The sequence below is a fragment of the Pinus tabuliformis genome, chromosome 1_2 (genome assembly GCF_031772625.1).
Source record: "Pinus tabuliformis cultivar Carrire ecotype Pingquan chromosome 1_2, CPIR1, whole genome shotgun sequence".
Lineage (NCBI taxonomy): Eukaryota > Viridiplantae > Streptophyta > Pinopsida > Pinales > Pinaceae > Pinus > Pinus tabuliformis.
The window spans coordinates 522,939,505-522,966,659 of record NC_142298.1 but is presented as its reverse complement, the minus strand read 5'-3'; the positions used below and the strand labels follow the sequence as shown (position 1 = coordinate 522,966,659).

The 27,155-nt window shown below is 35.5% G+C and overlaps 1 protein-coding gene across 1 annotated transcript; it reads right to left on the bottom strand.

Moving 5' to 3' along the window:
- Positions 1-20,345: 20,345 nt before the first annotated feature.
- On the bottom strand, positions 20,346-26,144 carry LOC149206638 (B2 protein-like). Its single transcript, XM_089395517.1, has 5 exons — positions 25,227-26,144; positions 21,467-21,567; positions 21,258-21,341; positions 20,946-21,056; positions 20,346-20,852 (listed from the first exon to the last, which is right to left on the bottom strand). The coding sequence occupies exons 1-5, from the start codon at positions 25,777-25,779 to the stop codon at positions 20,808-20,810; spliced, it is 894 nt and encodes a 297-aa protein (XP_089251643.1). The 5' UTR covers positions 25,780-26,144; the 3' UTR covers positions 20,346-20,807.
- Between the last annotated feature and the right edge of the window lie 1,011 nt (positions 26,145-27,155).

Sequence of the window (27,155 nt, the reverse complement as noted above, 5' to 3'; positions counted from 1 at the left end):
CATGAGGAGCACTTGCTCTAACAGAAGACCTCAGCTTCATGCCAGATTTGGAAGATTTCTGAGAACTGCACTAAGCATTCCAATGTTGGTGGTCATCCTTAAACCACCCCGCTTATACCAACATTTTAGAGAGCACATTCAGCCTAGTGTTGCCATGCATTTTTGCACATTTTGTATTATTTCTCTCTTCTTTGACTCATACGTACCCCTTTGGATTAAGGGGGGAAATGTTGGACACCTAATCCTCTATGGGTTGGTGTGGAATGTGAACAGCCACTAGAGTCCAAGAGACCACTTGGAATATGAATCTAAGGGTCACATCAATGTACTATAGATGTATATCATGTCAATAATATATGCAATCAAATTCCTATCTTTCACATACGTTCTTTACATTCCATGTGAGTTTATCAGTGTTCATCCAATTCACTTAATGATGATTCCATTTGACTCTGTCTTTTCCAACGAACTGTTATGGGTATCGTAGCTAAATGGTATATTGAATTACCTAGAGTGTCATTTCACAAATTCAACACTTTAGCCACTACCTTCCTCACACATTTCCAGTTGCCCATCAGATACGAAACTGGAATGAAACTATTGACTAACTTTAAACAATTGGACTCTACTCACATTTCAGATCACATTCATTAGTGGAGATGTCATCACCTCTTGGTTAAGACTTATGTTCTTGATCATTTGTTAGTTAGCTCCCATAACAGAAGATGTGGCCAAAGGTGGATTCGTGACTGAAGAGAAGGTTATTGCTCATGCTCAATATTTAGATTTGGTCTATACCCAATTGGTCATGCTCTATGATAAGATACCAAATGCTCTGAGACCTTTGAATATTGTTCCTCCTCCACTTGGTAAAGAATCTCATGTTGTCAATGGCATTATAGGTTTTTCCAGTTCACAGTAAGCAAGTAAACCATCTGGTATTGCTCTTGCCACTCCTGCACAAAACCCTCCATCTCATCCTCCTACGGGTTCTGCTTCTGAGATAAATGTTGTCTCATCTGATAAAGGTAATTCTCAATAGCAACCTAGAAGTAAGAAGAAAGGTAAAGGTAATAAAAAGAAAGATTCCTCACCGCAGGATAAACAAACAAATTTGTCTTTTGATGAGAAACAAAAGCCTCGATACCCATGTTTGATTTGTAATGAGGATCACTTTACACATGATTGTCCACATCATGCTGAAGTGAATCACTTCTCCCGCTATGTTGACCGACCTATTTCCCAATCAAGAAACCCATATGGTTTCCCGGGATGCCTCTTCCTCTAACATATTTTTGATGATTTCCTCCTCAAAGCTGAAATCTAATGTCATGGTGGCCACTCGGAATAAGGACTATGGTAATGTGAATCCACCAAATGGTTAGGCTATTGATCAACATACTAGTTTGGCACCACCTTCATCTGATCTTGTTCCACCTCTGGTTCCTATGGAATTGAAGTTCAAGCCTCTGAAGGGTGTTATCCATAAGTTTGCTTTCAACCCTCATTTGAGAGCCGCTCAAAAGTACAACATAGTTGAAGATTTGGCTCAGTCCCCTTCGGCTATGTTGACTCTTGAGGTGTTGTAAAACTACCCCACCCAAAAGAAGGCCTTATTGTCAACTATCAGATGTGTGGATCCATCAGATTCCAACCTAGTTATTTTCTCTCATGAAAACTATATCCATCGACTTCTGGCTCTGTTAGATTTTATGATCTACATCATTGTCCATGGTAAGAACATTCATTGTTCTATTATGGACGAGGAAGCCTCAACCTGCATCATGTCTTTTTATTTCTGGAAGGCGACGGGTTCACCCCAACTTAGTCAATCGACTGCCACATTAAAATCCTTTGATGGAAGGACATACAAACCTTGTGGAATTTTGAACTCCCTCCAAGTGGAAATAGGGGGCAAAGTTGTCTCCATTGAAGTAGAATTTATTGACAGACCTTTGGATTATAATACTCTACTAGGACGTACATGGGTTTATGTTATGGTTGTCTTCGTTTCAACTTTCTTCTGCATGATCGAATTTCCTCATAAAGGTGGGATTGTGGCCATAGATCAACTCACCTTTTTCGCCTCTGATTCCAATGTTACTGGAAGTGTCCCTCTTGTAGGGGAAGCCCTACATTCCTATCAGCATGTTGGAGTTGGTTTATTGAAGGATTCATCACTTATGTGAGATTTTTCGCTTCCTTCCCCTCCCCTTCCCAGCTCCTCCACTTCGGTTTCTTATATCAACATGATATCATCATCTATGATCCTGGTCGATCCATGGATTGTTCCTGATAAAACTAGCATCAAAAGTTTTGGCAATCAGATGTCGCTTAGCCGCATTGAGAAAGATTACGAAGCCATATTATTGGCTTGTGCAGCCCATATTTTTTCTTTGATCAATTGGGTAGATTGATCACTAGATTATGGCATGCCCTCTGATCCTTTCTCACGTACATTCTCTACTAATGAAAGCATCATGGAGATCATTATGTCAGAGGTCGCACCGCAGATGAACATCATCATCGTTCCTCCTTCTCAGATACCATTGAAGATAATCTCAGTGGTGTGTACCTAACTAATTTTTTCAAACCCTTTATGAATTTCATTTCCATTCATGCGATTGAATCTGAAAAGAATCTAATTTCGAATATAGAAGCAACCATTCCTCTCGATATTTTGATTAAACCAGTGATAGTCCAAAATTTATACATCAAAGCATCTTGCACTTCATCTGAAGTCGAGATTTATCGAGCCCTTTTTCGTGAGTTCAAATATGTCTTTGCCTGGACATATGAGGAAATTCCAGGTATCGACCCAAATATCATAGTGCATGAAATCAAGACATATCCTCATGCTAAACCTGTCTGGCAGTGTCTCCATCCAGTCCATCCCAAGAAGGCTGCTACCATAAAAGTTGAAATTGAAAAGCTTCTTCGACCTGGTTTCATATACCTGTTCCTTTAACTGATTGGGTATCGAACATTGTCCCTTTCATGAAGAAACAAGGCACGATCCGAATATGTGTCAATTATCGAGACGTAAATCGAGCTTGTCCAAAAGAAAACTACCCAACCCAGTTTATTGACCAGATTGTTGATAACTACGTTGACTGCGAGATTTATTCATTTATGGATGGATTCTCATGCTATAATCAAATCAACAATCTCCCGGTGGACCAACCTAAAACCGCATTTATTTTTCCTTGGGGTACTTTTTCTTATAGAAAGATTCCTTTCGGTTTAAAGAACACAAGGGCCACATTTCAACGTGCGATGGACTACACTTTCCATGATATCAAGTAGATCGTGAAACCCTATTTGGACAATCTCCCTGCTCACTCTAGGTGTTGAGTTGATCACCTCGTGCATTTACAGGCCATCTTCCTCTGTTGTAGACATTATAACATTCAAATCAACCCACACAAATTTATGTTATTTTTTGGTTCTGGTCGACTCCTCAGTTTCGTAGTTTTGAAACAAGGAATTTATATTGATCTTTTAAAATTCCAGACAATCATTGATTTTCCTATGCCTTCCACTCTTGTTCAATTACAAAGACTCCAAGGGAAAGCCAACTTCCTGAGGAGGTTTGTCCCTAACTACGCTGAACTGACCAAAGGATTTACTTGCTTACTAAAAAAATGGATTCCCTTCCATTGGGATGACGTTGCACAAAAAGCATTCGATGCCTTGAAAGATGTACTGGTTCGGGCATCTCTTTTATATCCTCCTGACTATCAGCACGATTATTTCCTGTACCTTGTTACTGCCATCTCTACTATAGATATGGTGTTGGTCCAAGAAGACAATATGGGGACTAAACATCCCATTTATTATCTAATTCGGAACCTCAATGATACTAAGATCCGGTATACTCATGTGGAAAAGTTAGCTTTGGCAGTCGTTCAAGCCGTCCATAGATTTCCACATTACATCTTACTTCGCAAAACTACGGTCATTTCATATTGAAACCCTTTGACATACATATTGCCACGTCAATTGTTGGGGGGAATTATTCTAAGTGGATTATTTTCTCCAAGAGTTCGACCCGAAATTCATCAAATCTAAGTCGAAGAAATCCTTATTTTTTTCCGAGCTAATGTGCGATCTCCCTTCCCTTGATGTTAAATCTACATTTAAAGATTCCATCCTAGACAATTCATTGTTCCTGATATTGTCATTTGACCCATGGTATGGAGATTTCCTAATCTATATCTAGACCCAGACTTTCCATCATAATACCTCTCACTCATATCATTGCCATATTCGGTACCAATCCAGAAACTATGTGATTATTGAAGATAACCTTTACCGTCATGGTATCAATATGATTTTATAGAGGTGCCTCACTCTTGAAGAGGCCCAAAAAGTCTTGAATGAATGCCACTTGGGGGCATGCGGTGGAAATTTATCTGGTTATGCTACCGCGTAAAAAATATTACGTGTCGATTACTTTTGGCCCACCATTTTCCATGATTGTATCCTCGCAGTCCATAAATGTCATGCATGCCAGATCTATGACCAAAAATTCCATGCTCTATCTGCTCCTTTGCATCCCGTTGTCATCGTTGGTCCCTTTGTGAAATGGGGCATCAATTTTATGACATGTAACCCTCACTCGGTCGGGGGGCATGGATACATCATTTTCGTTGTTGACTACTTTACTAAGTGGGCCAAAGTGATGCCTACATTCAATAATACTGGCGAAACAGCTACATACGTTTTCTTCAACCACGTGATTGCTACGTTCGTTGTTCTGCAAGAAATATTAACGGATCATGGGAAGCACTTTCGGAATCATATGATGACCGAATTAGCTACCAAATTGGGACTTTCACATGAAAATTCCACTCCCTATTATCCTCAGGATAATAGATAAGTTAAGGCGATCAACAAAGTTCTTAAGACTATGCTTCAACATATGATAGGGGTCCATAAATTTAACTAGCACTTGCTTCTCTTTGTTTCCTTGTGGGCATATCGAACCTCAGTTAGGACTGCTACTAGATTCACACCCTTCCAATTAGTGTATGGTCTGGAAGCGATTCTCCCCATCGAATGCGAAATTCCATCGTTGAAACTAGCTATCAAACTTCTTACTGCTACTTTCGCAAAGGAGGAGCGTCTTTTACATCTAACTCATTTGGATGAAACTTGGAGTGATGTCGCGTTAGCTAATGAAGCCCATAAAAGATGCCTTAAAGTGCAAGAAGGAGATCTAGTTCTCTTATGTGACCAGGAGGCCGAACAGGTTAGGTCGAGGAAATTTCCAGCCTATGTGGATGGGCCTATACATTGCCAAGTAATTCCTTGCAAAAGGGGCTTATGAGTTAGTAGATATCAGTGGAGTTCCATTAGCGTAGCGTAGAAATTGGTTGTACCTCAAAAATACTATGCTTGATCCCATGCATGGTACATTGTGTACATACTATCTATAGGTGTGTTGAGTGTGTTTGCAGTGTGTTTTCCTAAGTTTCCCATGGTTTTTATTGATTTTGTTTACTTTTGGATTGCAAATGTCAACCTCTCTCGAACTGTATATTGGTTATGCCGATGGTGCTATCTGTAGTACTCAAAACCTATCCTCCACAACGTGGGTTATCTTTTCTCTGTATGGTGATCTAGTGAGTATGCAAGGGATTTGTATTGGTCATTTGACTAACAACATCGCTAAGCATAGCGCAGTAGTTGAGATAATTTCTAATGTTATTTCACATGGTATCTGTCGTATAGTCATCAGGCTTGACTCACAACTTGTAGTACTACAACTCAGGAACATCTATTTAGTGAGAAATCCAGCCATACTTTGCATGCTTTTAAGAGTGTGTCTTATGGAAAGACATTTCGATTTCATATGATATTAACATATTTATAGATATCTGAACACATTAGCATATGCCCTAGCTAATTTTGTTTTAGATTAACATTTGCAAAGAATGTAAATAATTTTCAATTCACATCACATCATATTGAAAGCAGAATCAGAACTAGGCAACACTATATATATATCTATATATATATATATATATATATATATATATATATATATATATATATATATATATATATATATATATAGATATAGATATATATATGAGCTTTGGTTTTACAAAATGTGTGCCCCGAGAGACATATGGCTACAATGTCCATATAAAAACTACATGCAAAACATCTAAGTAGACAAATCAATGGTGCTCATGATAAAATGACAATGCATGAGCTATCTTGCATAGTAATCACCCAATACGACTAGGCACTCTGATTATGTGTCATTGAAGTCGTAATGGAAGTTAATTGACCACGGTCTCATCAACTCCATGAGTCATTCCTTCCATGTGGCACTCCACCTCTGATAGAATCTCTTCTACATCTGGATCTTGTAGTGCATCCTGTCCTACCGTAGAAACCTATACTAGTCCCACTGCCTCCTCATGTGGATGTCTCTCTATGCGATGGAGATATGTAGCACCCACTGGTCAAACAGGTCCAATGTCTGCATGAAAACATCAAATAGTTTAGTCTTGGGAACATCGAAAAACATAAAATTATCGTAAGACTTTCAAAACTTAATGGTCAAAGTATCTTACCTGAAGCATCCCATTGCTCACCGTCAGGCAACTCGAGCTCAGGAGCATCACATAAATCCATGTCTGCATAAGGTTAATCATCAATGATGATGAACTTCCTACGTAACCACCTAAAGAAGGCTGGTGAAAAGTTGATCACTGATGGGCTTGCATGTCGGGTCATATGGTCTACCCACCTCCTCATCCGTGGGGTCCTCAGATCGATGTTCTCAAGTACAATCTACTGAGGCTACAGTAGTGGCACTCACTCTAGAACAAAAGAGACTAAGATCGCTCCATAGTCAAATTTCTTCAACTTCCCCTCCTTTGCTTTAGTAAGTTGTTCCTTCAAATTGACCAAGACACCCTCACTCTAATTGAATATTGTCAGCTCTAGACACTCTATCCCATACTGCATGTATGATTTTCTTGCTACATGTAGTGTTGAGTTGCCTTCCAATCTTGCAATAATGAACAATATTGTTCTCAAGGGTAATTGGGTTACATCCTTTATGATGATCTTCCCATCCCTAGTAGGAAGGGCTTGAGGTCTGCAATAGGTAGCGATATAGTCTTTCACCATCTCACTGCCACTTCTTCCACCTAGAAGAGAGACGGGGGCACCTCGCTTTGACAATCTTGTCAAAAAGTAAATATCCTCTACCTGTATCTCGAGAAGATTCTCCCCAAACCTAAACTTTTGTGCTTGAATATCCCATGAACAAACAAGGTACTTCAACAACTCCATTTGTTGCCTCATACCAGGAAGCCAGAATAATTTCAATAACCCACAATTTTTGAGCGCCTGGATGGTAGCAAGGTCATTTTTCGCATTCAAATCTTGTTCCTCATGTTCTCTTTCCTTCCAAATGAATGTTATTTTGTGTTGATGGGTACCTGAAACATAAACAAGGGATCCATTAGGCTCTTTCCCATTCAAAAAAATTGACAAAATTTGAAGCAAATCTGAGAAATAACTTAGGAAAATGAGCCCAACGCACCCCAGCAGTGTTTACCAAAGCATTGCACCTCCACATGTAGTGTTCCCTTTCCTAGTTGCAACACAGTTTTTGACACGGGAGGTGTTGGTCCCAGGGCGTTTTTTATGAACCCAGAGGCCTCAAAACCTTAAAAATTTTGCATGAAAGCACAAAAATGGATCGTAGAAAGATAGAGAAAGGTTTCAATTCCTACCTGGAAGCGACGACACTTAAAATGGTTCCCTGGATTGGTCGCAATCAGCTGTAGAAGATCGAGGGAAAAAGGGCTCTAAATACTTACTGTTGAAGGTAAAATGTGAAATGGTAAAAATGACAAGTCATTTTGAATATTTATGGTCATTTTCTCATTATTTTATTCATTTTTAGTATTTTTACCTAGATATGATTCATTTTTACTATGAAACAGGTATGTTTAATCCTTCTTGTGGTGTTTTGAGCAGGTCGACAGTTGTTAGCAGGTTTTCATTATGTTTTGAATAGGTTACTTTGACCACAAAGTACACTTTTATCTCTTTTTCGGGCTCTATAAACCTACAAAAAAGGAACCCCCTTGGAGTCCTCTTTCAGCTCTTTTCAGACTCCCAAAATATGAAAATACTATCGAGCACTTGTCTTTTTGAACTCGTAAAAGTAAATAAAAAGTTATCTACTCAGTATAAGTTTAACCCTTTTCCGAATTGAGATAGACTAGATATGAAAAAGGAATACCTTAGTCGAACATGGCTAATAATTTCTCTTGGGTATTGTTTTCTACCTTTTCAAACCTAAGAGACTACCTATGAAAAGGGGCAATTGGAGTTTTCTTTTTCGCCTCGTTTTCAAACTCTCTAAATATGAAAAAGATGTCGAGTTTTACCTTCGTTGGACTCGTAAAAACATCAAACAACGATGGACTCGTCTATCATGATGGGGCTAAACCACTCCTTCTTAGGGTTCGTTAAATATACTTGGAGGGATTCATCTAAAGGATGAAATTACAGATCAAGGATATGTTATCCTCCTCAAGCTTGTTAAAAAATAAAGAGGTTCTAACCAATATGGTTGGGGAAATTGAGAAAACAAGGGATTTCATTTTTCTAATGGCAACGAGTCTCTCTTGAACACGACACCCTTCCACTTCATCTTCATGGATATTGGGTTGGGTAATCTTATTCTCTTTTGGTTATCATACCATTTTCAAAGCCTCCATTTCAGTTTTGGGTCAATGCTGCCAACTCCATTCAATGTCGTCGGTGTGTTCAAGAGAAGTCCTTCAGTTGATCTCTGCTACAATACTCTTAAGCCTTCATTTCACATTTTCCTTTCCTAATCTAGTTCCATGTTAGCATCATTCTGATCATTCTATCTCAATCATCATACCCGTTGTGTGTCGTTGATGGTGGATACATCAAGGTACTCCTGCGACGGGTCACTTCCTGTCGACATCAACACATCATCCAAGGAGTTGACTTAGGAACACCTCTTGGTACCTTAGTGCTTACATACATCAATGGAAAGTTTCCTCGCTCTTGGCGATAGGTTTACATCAATGGTCTTCAACCAAAAGGTTCTGTGTGGTGTTCGACATCAACTCATTTACTCACACCATATGAATTGTACTATAGTACCTTGAGAGCCATTAACATCATCGATGGTTGCTCTCGCGTCTGTTAACGTCTTACATCATTTGTCAGTAATCAAATGGTGTTTACCATGTTCGACTCCAACTCATTAATTCACATGGTTAGACTCGTACATTGGTTGGTCATATGAATGAGATAGAAAACCTTGGATCTAATTTAATCCATCGAGGCTGCGATTTTAGGATTATACAAAGATCACAATGTATGATGGTCATGATCATATTTACAGACATCCAGTCATGGGTCCACCAATTTCATCTATGGATGTGTCTTTTGATCATTGTACATGTTATGTTAGCTTATGAGCTAAGTATGGGTATGCCTCCCTCAACAAACAATGATGTCATGTTGTAAATGTATTGTAACATATGAAGCTCATTGGTTGTCCTTGATCCCTACTTGTCACAAGGTAAATCACTACAGTCATCAATCATGATCTCTGACTTATAGGCCATTTGTTCACATCCTATTAATGAGCCTCCTAATGGGATCAATCAACATCCTATTCCCCCTTGTCACCATCTTACACAAATCCTTAAGCATGTACCTTTCATTTCCCAGAGTTTCAGCCCTGAATTGCTTCATCTAAGCCAGTTTGAGGACCAACGCTCCCTATAGGCCTAATGGGGTGTGTTCACCAGCAGGTTGCTCCACTATGGCCAACATTGGTCACCAACAAGTTGCTCCCCTTTTCACCTGCATTGATTCTAGAAATCCGGGAGAATGATCGGGATTCCAGAAGCTTACCTTCCTAGGAGTTTCTAGAAGTTGTTACCACTACATACCTTGGATAAAACATTTGAATCGTATCCTTCCCTACATTGGAGTTTTCACCACTTATCCCTTGATCCTATCCCTCCATCAAAGGTGGATCTCTTACCCTATATTGGTCATTGGATATGAACTCCCAACTTACCATACTTCTCTATATATTCCCAGCCTTCTATGTGGTTGGGGGTTAGCGTTTGGAGAGTGATTTTTCCCTTATGTTGTTGTAGTGAGTGGTCATCTTCTCATGCATTTAGGGTGATTGGAGGTGCATTTTGTGACAAGGAAAGGACAAGTCAATAACTTAGAGGAGATTTTATACAATATCAACTACTACTTATGGTTGTAATCTCCTTCAATTTATAGTAATGCAAATAATTCATTGTTTTCCTATATGCGATGTTGTTATTTCACTTATTTCAATACCATGTTGATCTATTGAATGAAGTACTTAGGTGATAATGCATAGATCTCATATTTTCTTATCTTGTGTTACCTGACTGTGCAGATTCTAATTTTGGCAATTAGAGTTGGGATTAGAGCTTCCAAGCTAAAGGAGGAGCAAAGTGTGTGAAGTATTATAGGTAGGCCTCACTCCATCATCTATTTACTCTAAGGAAAAGCATTGTGTTCCTTGTCTCTCTGTTGTTCTAGGTTTTCCACCGACCTAGGGGAGATACTTTTGTTTGCAATCATAAATCCTATATAACAAGGTTGAACAAGTTATTTCCATAAATTATTATACCTAGAAGTCCATACCAGTGTTTCCCTAGTCTTTGTGATGAATGGACAATGAGGGTTCGACTTCTCTGTTTTCACATAACCTCAGGTAAGGAAAATAGTAATTTTTCTTGAACTCTCGTATGTTTATAATGAATTTCACTAATATTATATTACTTCCTATATATTATAGTTACTTAAAGGTTTACGGCCATTAGGACTTATTACCCTAGTTTCATCCACATTTCAGATTAATTTATCTTGGTTTTATTTCTTCTTTCGAACTCAGAATTCAAACCCCAAACTCTTTATTTTTCGACTAAGATGATATGTGGGATAAAGGCGCTCGTCATGTCTAGATTATGTTCTTTTCTCTAGTTCTATAATCGGTGTGAGAGTTTGTTAAATCTAGGTTTTTCCTTATTTTCGAAATGGGGACACATTTCTTTTTATAATTTATGACAGAGTTATTTGAATGTTTGATTTAGGGTAAATTTTCATTTAAACTAACAAGGGTCTGTGGAATACCATGTTACTCTTATACAAATATTTACCCCATGGGTTTTTCCTTTTTCACAAGGGTTCATCTCTTTGTGTATGATACTTTAACAAGAGACCTGACATTCTCTTACATCTTACTGTTTCACATATTTTGGGTATCTGTGATAAAACACAGTCATGGCTACTTCCAAATTTTCCTCCAGTATTCTTATTTTATTATTATAATCCTAGCTTTTAGTTTAACAATTTAGTAATTCCTAAAGGGAAACTTTTCCTCTCCTTTCTTTAGAACTAGTACATTATCTAATACTTTTATTTATTGTATAAACCCATTTAGCTATAGTGTGAGAAGTTCCTTCCTTACTGGTAAATTCATATATACCTCATTTCATTTGGTTTTTCCTTTTTCTTCATACTTGCCAACATTACTTTTTAAATATAATTCGTTTGAAACTTCTTCCCTTGCAAGTATCTATTTTGTTAATGGCTATATAATTGTCGGGAGATTGTTTGAAACTTCTTCCCTTGCAAATATCTATTTTGTTAATGGCTATATAATTGTCGGGAGATTATAATGAAACCAGTATTCAACTTCTCAACTTACGTCGTTCTCATTTCAGGTTCAGAGTAGTTGCTACTCTACCTGAAGACCCAAAGTGTTCATGACTTGTGTTCTGAACAACAAATTTGGATACTTTGTTAATGCTGCTCACGACATATATTGTTCCTTTACAAAGTTTTTATTTATGGACTCGTGAGATTGTTTATACAAGATTTAAGTCTTTTTGGGAACTAAGTTCCTCTAGACTTGTAGAATGAAGAATTTTTCAGTGCTTTTATATGTGTCCTAATTTTTTTACTTTAGTAGTACAATTTTTTAAGAGAAACAATAAACAATGTTTCTGTGTAATATAGTAACCTAAAATCATTTTTTAGATTTTATATTGTTTGTTAATTCTTATATAGTTCGCCAATTAGATTCAATGGCTTTGCTTATAGCGAAAAACTCTTGTTTTATTTTTCGGTTTGTTTGAATTGATATATGTATATATGTCTAAAAACACAGGTTTTCATTTCTCATTAAAAATATTGATATACGCATCCATATGCATTCCTATTCAGTCTTTCCATTTTCTTTCTTTTTGAATTCTAACTCGTAATCTAACATCCAGTCAATAATATTCACATATATCAGATATTATTTTGATTAGTATACAAGTCATTGTTCTAAAGTTTAAACTACAAAATAAGCATAGTATTTCAATAAATATAACTATTATTTAACTTGCTATGTTTTATACCAGCGTGCAAAAATATTCAGTATTCTTTCCATTTCATAAAAATGTAAATAAAACATAGCAATAATCAGAGGATTCCAAATCTTTCGTATGGCCAATTAAATAAATAAACAATTTAAAAATACCAACTTGATACAAGGTTTTTCCTTTCTGAAAAATTAATGGTCAAGTACTTGGCTCCTCCCAACATTGACACAAAAAACTACTTGTCCCCCAGAGCAAATAGGCTTGCAATCTCTTCTGTCTATTACTTCCTGTTTTCTTCTCTCCCTTTTTTTTTTCTAATTCCACTCTGAGAATTCTTAGACAAAAACAGGTAGAAACAAATATTATCCATCTATGACTCTTGGTAGTTATTAATTGCCTCCACCTCATCCACTGGTGCAAGTAGTTGTCTACTCATTAATGAGCATTTGTTTCCCACTCTTGATGACAACTCCCCATCTTCTAGGAAACATTTAATTGGCCAATATCATGATTTCTAAATTAAATATAATCACCCAGATTAGATGCCTAGGATTTGTTGATGGATAATAATAATTTCCTAAATAAAATTGCAGCATTTTTCTCCTTCATCCATCTGTACTCAACCATTAATTTCCCATATTTTTCTTTATTCGTAAATGAAACATAATTAAAACTTTACAAACAACTATTTTTAGCAAGAATTACTAATGATTAAAATGTCTATATGTCTTTTAATGTAGCAAACTTAACCCAAAATTAAACCTATGGACATTTAATTACAATGAAATCATTAAAATGAGGGATATCACATTATATTACCTTTAGACAAGACAAAGAAAGTAGTAAAACTATAAACATATGCCACAAACAAAGATGAATCGTCAAGACCACACCTAACCATGGAAAACCTCCACATGTTTCCTAGAGAAGCTAAGCCAAATCTTGATGGATACAAATTACTACATATGAAGTCTCCTTGGGAGAAGAATTTGATGAAGTCCTCAAGGAATGGGCTTAAGAAAATTGTGAGGTCTACCCAAGATATATCAGAAATGTATTCAAGATTGAATTCATAAATTTAGTCAATTCTTATGAGGATGAAAAAAAATCCAACAAGACACATTAAGAAGTTTGAGAAGCAAATGAAATTTTCATCTAATGAAGAGAAGATATATAAATCCTAGTATACATTGGGAAGAATACCTTCGTAGTGGTGGTTGATACATTTTTCATCACATTCAAATGTTATGTGGGAGAAAACTAGAACATTCTATGTGTACATATTCCATATAATAAGGGGGAAACATTGTGGGTATTATGAGGCACTACATCATATACAAAGGCTAATGCACATTAAATAGAAGCAGCTACAAAAATGTGGAGATATCAATGAGGTTTCAATCCATATCCTACTAGGATTCATTGATGGATTCACATATAAATGATACTGCCATTAAGAGAGGATCAAGGAAACAATATATTATAACAAACTATGGCTATTATTCAAGGAAGAGCTAGATAAAGGCTCCACCAGACAAAAAAATACTAGAGATAGTATTGGAGAATGTGCATCAATTCACAAGTGAATATAATACGTAGCAAAATAAAAGAGTGGTGTTTAGTATATTAATAGAATATTTAAGGGGAAAATATATACCAAAGCAATAAATGAAAAAATAGTTCAATTCGAGGAAAATAAATACAATACTTGCTAATCCATAAAAAAAAGGCAGGCAACAAGGGATAAAGCAAAATGGATTAACATTGTGGAGGAAGGAGAAGAATCCAATGCCTAAAAATTAGAAATTGTTGGGATGACATGAAGAAATGGTAAGAAAGAAGATTTACTCATTCCTTAATGGGGATTTAGGATACAATCAAGTTTCCATGTAAGAAAGATCAATCCTTAACCACATCTATAATACAATAGAGATACCTTTCATATAAAAGGTTGCCTTTTGGATCGGTAAACACACTAGCATGGTTTTTCAAGAATTATTGTAGAACTTTTTAAAGATTTGATCTATAAATCCCTGGAGTTATATCTAGATGATTGGGAACTATTTGGCTACCTAAAATCCGATGTGACATACTTAAGGATGATGCTAATAAATTCAAGGAAAGATGCAAATTCCTATGACCCTTTGGGAAACTACTCAAGCACATCATATCAAAAGAAGGAATTAAGGTGGACCTAAACAGAGTAAAAGTTATCAAGGAATTGGATCCACCCTCAAATCCCTCAAAGATCAATTTTTTCCTTGGAAACATAAGATACTACATGAAGTTTGTAAAAGAGTGGTTAAAATAGCTCATACAATGGAATAGCTATTGAAAAAGGAAACATCATTTGAATGACACTAGAATGTTTGCAAAGATTTGATGAACTTAAAAGCAAATTCATAAATGCAACATTTTTAAGGTTTCCGTATTGGGAAAAAAAAAATATTCCATGTACATGTTGATGCATCAGGGATAATCATTGGAGCAACACTGACATGACCAGGAGAAAAAGGGATGGATTACCCCATTGACCATGTTGGCAAAAATCTCTCCATAATAAAAATAAATTACAACACCAAAAACATAGAGGTTACAGGTATGACTTAGGATTTACAAAAAGCTAGGCATTATTTGCTGATAAATAAATTCAAATTTTATATTGATCATCCAACATTGAAGTAGGCTGTGAATAAACCTCTCCTGGCAAGAAAAATAAGAAAATGGATCATGTTCTTTCAAGAGTATGAATTTGAGATATTTGTCAAATTAGAACAATCCCATGTGGGACCCAATCACCTATCAAGAATAAAGAATGGAGAAGTAAAACAAGGCATAAGGGATTTTCTCAATGTCAAACTATTTATAGTCAAAGAGGCACCAAGCTATTATAAGGATGTATTGTATTTTTGCAACATGCAAAAACACCACAAGGCATAAGTGTGGGCCAAAGGCAAAGTTTGGTATAGAAGGAATTAAGGTTCAAACTGTTGGCAAGGAAATTAAATTGAATAGATAGGGATGGGACAATGAGAAGGTGCATTCAACCAACAAAAGTTGAATAGTTAATTAATCAACACATGTTATAGAGCAACTATAGGGCATTTTTCAACAAATAGAATAGCTTAGAAAATTTTACGTGTAGACCTAAGGTATCTCACATTGTTCAAGGACATTCTAAGAAAGTAAATAGATCCAAACAATGCCAAAAGGAAAGAAACTAGCAACGGAACTAAGACCATTTAGGCCAACATAAAGAAAAATGCAAGTACATTAACGTAGCTACTAATTTATTTATGAAAGGGGAAAAGGCGTGGGATACAAGGATAAACACATTAGAATTAGTAGCCAAATTCCTATTTCAAGTTTGGATGCTCAATACAAATCACATTATATCAAGGCACACATTTCAAATACTACACAACAAAGCAAACTCATACTCCTAAGAGTCAATGGGCAAGCACAAAGCAAAAAAAACCATTTGTCTCGATGCTCACCAAGGTATGTGATTTGAGAAGGGTAGATGCAGTACTATATGCATATAAAATAGCATGAAGGGTGGGTTCATGACAATCGCCATTTACCTTAGTATTTGGCAAAGAGGCAATCATGCCCATGGAATATTGGGTAACCTCATTAAGGATGCCCATAAATGAGAGATGTAAAAATAATAAATCAATGAAGAGCCAATCGAGGTAAGTGGAAAATTTAAATGATGATATGCTATCAACCAAGTTCTAGCAAATCATGGCAAAAAGAAGGACGAGGACATAACATGAAATTAAATTGAAGACACCTGAGTTTATAGAAGGATGATTGGTCCTCTTATATGGTAGTACGAAGAAGGATAAGATTAAAAAAATAAACTATCATTGGTTGGGGTCCTATAGGTTGAAGACACTATATGAAAATGGATCAGCATAGCTAAAAATCCTAGCAAGATTACCCAACATTAATCAAGTTAATACATCATGGATGAGGACGGTTCATGAGTGAACAACCAAAATGAGTAAAAGTTGTTTTGAACATTAACATTAGAAGTGACAATAGTATAATATGCCTTTGTATGTTTGATGAACAATCTAGGCACATAGCTTCAACAATTTACAGATCATATTATTAGCAAAATAGTGTTTTCCTCGAACTTGTGAGATAAATATTAATAATGAATATAAAGAGAGTGATGAGCCATTGATGCCCGAAATAAAAATGGTAACAACTCTATCACTATTATTATCCAATCTAACTAATAACAAAAACATGGTATCTAAATGAAACATGTACATTCCTTTTTTTAATTTAAGAAAACAACACCATCTCTCTTCAAAAATTACCATCTTGGAAGCTAGACACACCGTGTCATGACACAATATTTAGAATCATCAAGCAAGTATTGGTTAAACATTCCTACAAGCATATAACATGCATCCCCGTTTTGAGAGCTAAGGCTTTCCCAACATACCTGAATTTTAATAAACCGAACAATATACATGTGTATTCACTATGATTAGAACATAACATATATAATGTAACCCATGAAGTCGTTCCCTCAAAATATGCTTACCCATGCCTTTTTTTGGATAGTTTTAGTTGTTTCTTTTTCAAATTTATACCTTACATTTCCATTTTGTGCTCAATATCTAGATTAGTCCAAGAAACATAAACCATGACAATAATTATAAAATCCATTTAAGTATAGAATATTATAATTCACAATAATATTTGTCTCAAGTAAGCAACCCATTCATCTAGGGTTTTTGACAAAAACTTGGCATGCAAAACTCCAAGATATAGGTATGGAGAGAAAGCACAACTAGAATTAGTTCCTATTAACATATAATAAAAGTCGAGTTCAGAATATTTTCCCATAGGAATACCCCTATTTCTTTTTTAAGTTTAACTCAAACTCAATTTTCATTTAGGGATTTTTGCCAACACTTAAAAAACATGCCCCAAACCTCATATAAGACATAATTTTTATTAAATTCAACTCAAATTTAAGAAAAATAATTCAGTTAAGTTGAGACGCAATCTCATCTTAGATTACAAGGCTACTCACTCCAATTTCTTTTTTCACCTTTTATATGTCAAGGCCAATGTAAATGTCTTATTGTAAGTTCTTCTCTTCCCCTAGGAATAATTTCCTAGCATATTTTTTCCCCTTTTTTCTTATTTATTCATTTTTAAAATAGAAAATGATATCTTTAATAGCCCCCTAAAAGTGAATAATTAATTTAATCATGAATTCTTTTAAATTTCCCCTTAAATTAATTCAATATCTGAAAAATGTAATAATCACACACATCCACGTAAATAAATATAAAGTAAGAAGTTTGACTCCAATTTTGCTATTTCCACTTGTATGCCCCAAAATCATGTCACAAAATGTAGCATATAGATAAGAAAATTATTTGACTCCCAACTTAAAAGTCCTCCCAAATAACTGTATCTACCTATGTCCCCCTAAGTAACTAATATATCCTACACCACTCAGATTTATAAATTCATATTATAATACATACATATACACAAAACATAAATAATATAATATTAATAAAACTCAATTAATTTCATTAGAACTTCACAGTATTTAATTTAATTTCCATAACCTTTGTTCTTCATTTAATAAATAAAAAAACATACATATCCTACACCACTTAGATTTATAAATTCATATTATAATACATACATATACACAAAATATAAATAATAAAATATTAATAAAACTCAATTAATTTCATTAAAACTTCTCAATATTTAATTTAATTTCCATAACCTTTTTTCTTCATCTAATAAATAAAAAAACATTCATATCCTCTAAAGAAATATACATATCCTTTTGATCACAACTCACATTTGTTCACTAACATAATTAAAGATTAGCGATATCAAATACATCATGTTAACCACATTCAGCTTGTATATAAATATAAATATAAAGATAAAGGAAACACATTCCACAATTCAAATGTTTGAAAACAGCCACCAAACTCTCTTATCAATTCTCGAAAACATATCAAATTCATTAAACCATTATCGAATTAACTTCCTAATCCTTCTGGAAGGAAAGGTGGGCAAGAAAAAAGCAAATGGCGGGGATGTCACCAAATTCTCTAACCAATTCTCGAAAACATACCAAATTCTTTAAACAATTATCAATGAACTTCCTAATCCTTCATACATATCCTACACCACTTAGATTTATAGATTCATATTATAATACATACATATACACAAAATATAAATAATATAATAGTAATAAAAATCAATTAATTTCATTAAAACTTCTCAATATTTAATTTAATTTCCATGACCTTTGTTCTTCATCTAATAAATAAAAAAAATTCATATCCTCTAAAGAAATATACATATCCTCTTGATCACAACTCACATTTGTTCACTAACATAATTAAAGATTAGCGATATCAAATACATCATGTTAAGTAACCACATTCAACTTGTATATAAATATAAATATAAAGATAAAGGAAACACATTCCACAATTCAAATGTTCGAAAACAGCCACCAAATTCTCTTATCAATTCTCGAAAACATACCAAATTCATTAAACCATTATCGAATTAACTTCCTAATCCTTCTGGAAGGAAAGGTGGGCAAGAAAAAAGCAAATGGCAGGGATGTCACCAAATTCTCTAACCAATTCTCGAAAACATACCAAATTTTTTAAACAATTATCAATGAACTTCCTAATCCTTCATACATATCCTACACCACTTAGATTTATAAATTCATATTATAATACATACATATACACAAAATATAAATAATATAATATTGATAAAGCTCAATTAATTTCATTAAAACTTCTCAATATTTAATTTAATTTCCATAACCTTTGTTCTTCATCTAATAAATAAAAAAACATTCATATCCTCTAAAGAAATATACATATCCTCTTGATCACAACTCACATTTGTTCACTAACATAATTAAAGATTAGCGATATCAAATACATCATGTTAAGTAACCACATTCAACTTGTATATAAATATAAATATAAAGATAAAGGGAACACATTCCACAATTCAAATGTTCTAAAACAGCCACCAAATTCTCTTATCAATTCTCGAAAACATACCAAATTCATTAAACCATTATTGAATTAACTTCCTAATCCTTCTGGAAAGAAAGGTGGGCAAGAAAAAAGCAAATGGCGGGGATGTCACCAAATTCTCTAACCAATTCTCCAAAACATACCAAATTCTTTAAACAATTATCAATGAACTTCCTAATCCTTCTGGATGGAAAAGTTGGGCAAGGAAAAAGCAAATGACGGGATAAAGAGCCCAAGAATGATGAGGAACCTCAAAAGGTAAGTTGCGAAAAGATCAGTCAACACCAAGAAGAATACAGGTACTCAAAATACACCATCCTTGCATAGGGAAATAAAGTGATGAAAAAAGCCCGGTGAAATGTAAATCTGTAGCCTGTCAAGGTCTCTATATCAGAGAAAAAATTGCCTCTCACTTTGACATACCAGAAACCTTGTTTCAAAGCAAAAAAAAACAATGCTTTTACAAAAACTTGAGAAAGGTTTCACCCATGTCAGTTATACTGTATACACAGACCACTTTTACTATTCATTTCACGGATGTTAAAGTGAATTAAACGATATTTTATCATTAATGCACCTTCCAGATACAATACTGGAAGAAGAACATCCATTCACTGTAACTAACGAAAATGCAAGGACGATCATTTGCTAGTTTGGCTCAACAAGTAACTTTCGAAATGCTCTTTATTAAGTTAAGCCTGCTGCAATGCCAAGTACATCACTCTGCAAATAATATTTCTATGCCAACATGGAGCCAGGGCCCTACTAGTAATGTAAAAAGGTCAGAGTGCAATATCTTGTCACCACCATTATGCACATAATATAGGAATGTCATTGAAGACAAAAAATTAAAAAAACATTTATTTTTCTGCCACTTAATTATGCTCAAACTAGCACATTTTCCAACCGCATTATTGAAGTAATTACTCAATCTCGAAGGGTTAAAATGTTCTGCCATATTACTTTTAACAAACAGCCACAATTTGCAACCCCGTTCCTACTGGAAGAGTGTCCACAGAAAGCAGGTTAAATACTCCCTCCTATAATATCTATATAGCTGCCATGATGATAATTCATGAGCTAAACTATGTATACATCTCAACTTCAATCCCCAGCGATAGAAATTTACACAGCAGTCAAAATGGCGTCATCGGTCCTCTGAAGGATGAGAGGCCCCAGTTTTACAAAACATTATCTGACGATTCAGAGCCCAAAATTCATATGTAATACTGTAATATACCGCATTATAAGACTTTTTCATGGCACCATAAAAGCATTGTGCTATTTATGGGGGTCCATTCTCGCTACAGATATCCATGAGTGCCAGTGTCTGAAAAACAATGACATAGTTAGATATACTAAATCTGGAACAGATCACAAGTCATATGGAGCTTAATGTCGGAGCCTAATGTTCAAAACGTACCTCTGGAACATTCAGCTGCAACCGAAACTTTGGACCATCATAATGATGGAGGATGGGCCTGAATGCATCTTCTTCCAATGCCTTGCAAATTTTCCGCGTGCGTATGCGAACCTGAAAAGACAAAAATTATCGTGTGTCAAAACAATAAAAACAGAAAAGAATGACTAGAATGAAACCAAGTTATACAAATGACAGAGCTCAGAGGTCAATATTAGCATGGGAACTTTCCACAGAATTTAGCATCCAAAGCAAATCCCAATGATAGCTCACTATATCAGCCCAATAATTTTATAATTTTACCCAAATCCTTACCTGAGCAGGAAACCTTGATTCTCCTTGACACTTTTTATCCTCCCAAGCTGTTGGATCAATATTAGTTCCTCCAAAACTTGCAGCCTAATGGAGATCCATTCAGACTATATTAGCGATGTCGATTTTGAATGATCATTTTTTAAGGAATAAATCTAGCACTAAAGAGTTTCATAAAAAGAGAAAAGAGAAATATGACATATTAGACCAACCTCAAAGATTCCATGGAGCTGGTGTGTAGTGTAGTTATACAGAAATAGAGGTAGCCCGGGGGTTATCGCACGAACTGAATCTCGATATCTTTGTGGCAAACCTAAAACCAAATCAAATAATCAGTATCTCCAACAAGAATATTTCATACGGGATAATGAATCTCAGAAAAAGAGTTTCAACTAGGGTTTCTATTAAAAACATTTATCTTAATAGGTTTCAATGTCGGGCATGCTAAGCAAGAGAATTGGCATAACCGATTCTTTTAATGGAGTATGCTTAGCTTCAAGAAAAAAATTCCCAGGTGTACAAAGGTCCAGTTAGGAACCTAAACCCTTCACTTTCATGAGATCGTTTTTTTACATACTGTTCATGCTACAATAAAATCATCAACTCTGAAAACACTCGGCCATCATTAAACGGCAGTTTATTGTGCCCACTAATATCCGTCTGCTCTGTTATATGGAGTTCTAAACATTAAATCCAGGTATTTCAAAGTTGAAATACAGAAGAAAAACCATATTCATTCAAATTAGTTATAAGACACAAACAAAATACTTCATGGATTTCAATGATGAAATACAGAAGAGAGGCCATTTACATTCAGATCTGCATCGTAGCAGAATAGTCGTAAGCTGCGAGCAAACAATTTCATATATATTGACAAGAAAACCTTAATACTGATAAAAGGGAGTCCCACCATATTGTTTCAATGGTGCTGACGACCGGAACAATCTTCCTACTTGACATGAAAAAGTGTCTCATGAGCTGGCTGAAGAAGGATACAAATATGGGGTCACAAGCTCACTAGAAACACTCATCCTGATCCAGGAAGCCTCGTATCATTAATAATCAGTCTGATTGCATAAACAATCAAACATAGTAAGGTGTACTATCCTAATACAACTTACAAGTAACAACATTTACTTCCATGTTGCTCACCACATGCGGAAAGAACACTAGTAGTTGAGAAACTGCCAGCATTCGAGAAATGGTGATCACTACCACTAACAACATTTATTTCCATGTTAGCCACCATGAGATCAAAAGGGAAGGAGCCTCTTTCTAGTTAACTCCCAGTGTTCATTCAGCATTAGTGACCACTACAGGTCATATCTTCCCATCTTTTAATTGAAAATGAATCATATAATTTTATCATAAATAGATATAGATGTACAACAACAATGATACATCAAGGAGCTAATGAGTGGAAAGTTGTGGCACAAGATCACTCTTTCTACATAAGCAATGAGAGCAAGCATGTCATCTTCAGCTCTAACTGGATTGAAGAGTATCTATGATTCTATATCTTTCCTAGAAATGGGCATTACAAGATCAACTTAAGGCAATATCTCTCAAATAACAAAAACGGCAAGTATAGCTGTAGGAACTGGGCAGAGGAGAATGAAATTGCCTAATATCTTTTTGTCCAAGGTGTTCAAGTTAAAAAGGTGGTTATTCTACTGTTCCACTTATATCACAACAAGGAATGGGGTTTGCTTCACTAAAACATGAAAAAATGTAGTATGGCTTGGAAAGAAGGTAGGGTTTCTTACATAAGGTTTAAAATCCCAAACCTCACTTGGCTTTCCTCGTGCCATCTTATAGATTACCTTATTCATCTTAAATACTCGATAATCAAATGCCTAATCTAGTTCTTCACAAAGTACATGCTTTGGGTTTGAAGTTCTTGCCAACAACAAAGCAAGCACTCTGTACTTTTTGCATCATACATGGGCACATCCCATACAAATGGAGCATCTCCACCTAAGATAGGATCTCATAAAAATTAGAACGTCATCAACAAAAAAGAGAAGGTAGCAACTTTACATATTCTCCCTATAACATCTACATGTGCAAAAATTGGTATTTTATAGGTGCAAAACATCTGAAAAAGGAATATCATTTGTGGGAATTCATATCAGCATTTCATATCAACATTGAACCTGAAATAATACTATACGGGTCTATTTAACTTCTAGCCTGTCTATTTTATTTTTTGACTGAGATCAAGACTCCAAACAAAGAATGCGAAGCAGACTGCCAAAAAGGAAAAAACAGAACATTTCTTTACCAGATAAAATACTTTGCCAACACTACCAAAAAATGGCAAAATCACATAATACCAACAAATAAAGATAAACAAGCTGCAAAAACAGTAAACTTGCTTACCAGGTACAACACTTCGCTAAAACAGTGAAAAAGAACAATATTCAGAAAGGAAAAATGTTAAAAAAACAGAGAATCAGAAAATAATGACAAGCACGCTGTAGAAAAGAAATAAACAATAAATTTGTACAGCACATATATCACTCAGGAAAGTCCCAGAGTATCGACAATAATAATAATTACACCGTAAAAAGGATGAAACAGAAATTATTCACCGGATACAAAGCTTCATCAATACAACAAAAACAAAAGGTAGAATCACAAAATATTGAAAATCATGGAAAGAAGATTATACACAGAGACACAAATAATGAAGGGATAAAGGGGAGGCAAACTTCAATTTTCATTCCATGGAAGGAAGAAGTTCGTTGAAATCAGTTAAGGAAAAGTTAAAACTCTCACAGGTATCAGCAAAAATTTTACAGCACTGATAAAATGCTTTGCAAATTTTGAATTAATGCAGTTTCATGAACTCTTCTGTCCCCAGACAAAAACCAGTGTATTCATTATAATATACATTTAAAGATTCAAGATGCAGTGTCAAAAACACGGTAAAAAAATTGATTAAAATTCATTGACATAAACCATGGTTTTAAAGGCTAAAGCTTCTACGCTGCAAAAAGAATATACACAGAGTTCGGTATTGAAACAGGGGAACGAAAGTTAACTATGTTGGATTTAGTAAAAAAGTTCTATGAGTTGATCTGATATTCCCATCGAAGTTTCATTGAATCTTCTTACCCCTTGCAGAAACTTGTGTTTTCAGATAAAATTAGCACAAACTTTGATTATAATTCATTGTCATAGACCGTGGTGTTAAAGTTACTGTGCTGCATAAAGGATATATACAGCGTTTTCCAGCCATTTAAAACAAAGGAAGGGTGGGGAGGAGGGGGGGAGTTATCAACATAGGGATTAGTAAAAGGGTCCTCTAAGTTGATCTGATGATGATCCCGTAAAAATTGAACAAGTCAGGAAAAGACTAACCAGATCTACCACAAGCCGCTTTGGAGACAGGTCAATTGGTAAATTGGATTCAACAAAAACAGTGAGGAGCAAACTATTTCCCTGATGAGGGGTCAAAGATGTTACCTAATCGCTAACTCAATAAACAACGAAAGCGTACACAATTTAAACATTATAATTTCAAAACCCATGGCATTTTTCCAGCAGTCACAGAATTCATCAATTATTAATTACATATATGTGGTTTCACCAATAAAATCCCATCGGATACGTACTCTACTGGGAAATCGGTAAACTGAATTCAACAGAAACAGTGAAAAACAAGTCATTTCCCTGATGATGAGTGAAGGCTTTACCTAATGGATAATAAACAACGAAAGCCCGCACACTTTAATCTTCACAATTTCAAAACCCAACACACATAGTAATAGAATTCATCAAATTATTGTGAATTTATCAAGGAATTCATCAAATTATTGTGAATTTATCACGGAATTCATCAAATTATTGCGAATTTATCACAGAAATCATCAGATTGTCAATAATATATATCCAATTTCCCAATACAATCCCTATTATGGATATTTTGCTAGAGGGAAAAGAAGAAATATTATAAATTTGACATACCAAAGAGCTGCCTTTTGAGATCGTCTTGCATAGTGTCGTTGTTGCAGACAAATATGTAACCCCCAAGCGTCTCATTCCTGGGAAGTGACTCCGATGGAGGAAGGGTTTTGAATCTCTTGTCCAAATTATTATTGCTGTTATTGTTATTATTGTTGTTAGTATTCTTATCATTGGAATGATTTCCATTGTTGCTGTTACTATAAACCCCAAGCTTAGTATTGGTGTTGTTGTTGTTATGCTTATTCTTTATGTTATTCCCTGCATCGCCTGACTGTTTCCAATCAGCGCTGTTAACATTGAATTTGTCGGCCTTCTGCTTCAGTTTTCCTCTGGCCGCGGTTGCCTTGTCGGAGTAATTCCGCCTGGGCGTGTCGAGCTTGTCATTACTGGTACTCTTCGACTTAGGCTGCTCCGACAGAGATAAATTAGAAAACGCCGCCAAATTGGAAGCGGCGACACTCCATTTACTGTTTTCATCTAGTGCCGGATTTGCCTGCAGTACTCGCAGCTGTTCACCGAACCGCCAGAAGGATTGCTGCTGCTGATTCGCCATGCTCGAAGAGTATCACTGGTTTATCGTTAACTGGTGTTCGCGGGAAAAGGAGGACGGGGAGGGTAATTATAATGTGAGAACACCGAGCGCTGCTCGATTTTATGGGGCGAGTAATCCGTGTGAAATCCGCGTGAAATAGTCAAACTAGGAAGCCGGAGGGAAACTTCCCTGCTCCCTATTCCTTCAATGGCGGTCGGTCGTTTGCTGATGTATTTGTGACGCCCATTCCACGCGTAATGCGCCGATCAAGAACGTTCCCCGCACTAAATGTCGACGTTGGATCCATTCCCCTTACTGACCGTCTTTATCATCTCGTGATCTTCGCCAAATGGAGTGGGATTAGGCCTCGCAGCCCCCATGGAAATATCTTGCCATTTCTTGTTTTTGCGCCACAGATGTGTCGTGGTTATCAGTTGTCAACGTTATGGTATTGTCGGACTCCATAGCTGAGTGGGCCTCGGTGGAGATCGGGGTCGGCAGCCTACTACCTGCAAATTCAACCCTAATTGCTACCTACTATTTGGCGAATGGTCGTTGGGCGACATTTCTTGCTTCTTCACGAAGCAAAAATGGGCCCCCGGCCTTTTTGAGGTCATACCCTGGTAAAGAAAGGCAAGTCTTAGTCTGTGGGCTCACCCCATGACTGTTTCTAGAAGGCAGGAAGATGACCCTTTAAGCCTCTTGATTCCATCTTGTCTTCTTGTAAATGTACATTCACATGGTAGAGCACCAGAGAATATTAATGTTTCTATTTGCTCCAATTTAAAAGGTTTGGAGATAGATGGTGAACAGCCAATGTTTTTTAAATTATAGTTGAAAATTTTAATTGTGCCAGTTTGGCTTTCCTTGGTAATTTTAGTTGTGCCAGGCTTGGTCCTCTGTACCTATGGAAGATAGCTGAAGATTTTAATTGTGGCAGCCTTGGTCCTCTGTATCTATGGAAGATAGCTGAAGATTTTAATTGTGCCAGGCTTGGTCTTCTATATTTATGGAAGAATGTTGATTTTTTAAAAGTGTAGTTTAATTGGTTTTTTAATTATTTTATTATGATTATAATAAAATAAGGATTTATTGAAATTGTAAAATTATGTTTTTTAAATTATAGTTGAAAATTTTAATTGTGCCAGTTTGGCTTTCCTTTGTAATTTTAATTGTGCCAGGTTGGTCCTCTGTACCTATGGAAGATAGCTGAAGATTTTAATTGTGCCAGGCTTGGTCCTCTGTATCTATGGAAGATAGCTGAAGATTTTAATTGTGCCAGGCTTGGTCTTCTATATTCATGGAAGATTGTTGATTTTTTATAAGTGTAGTTTAATTGTTTTTTTAATTATTTCATTATATTATGATTATAATGAAATAAGGATTTGTTGAAATTG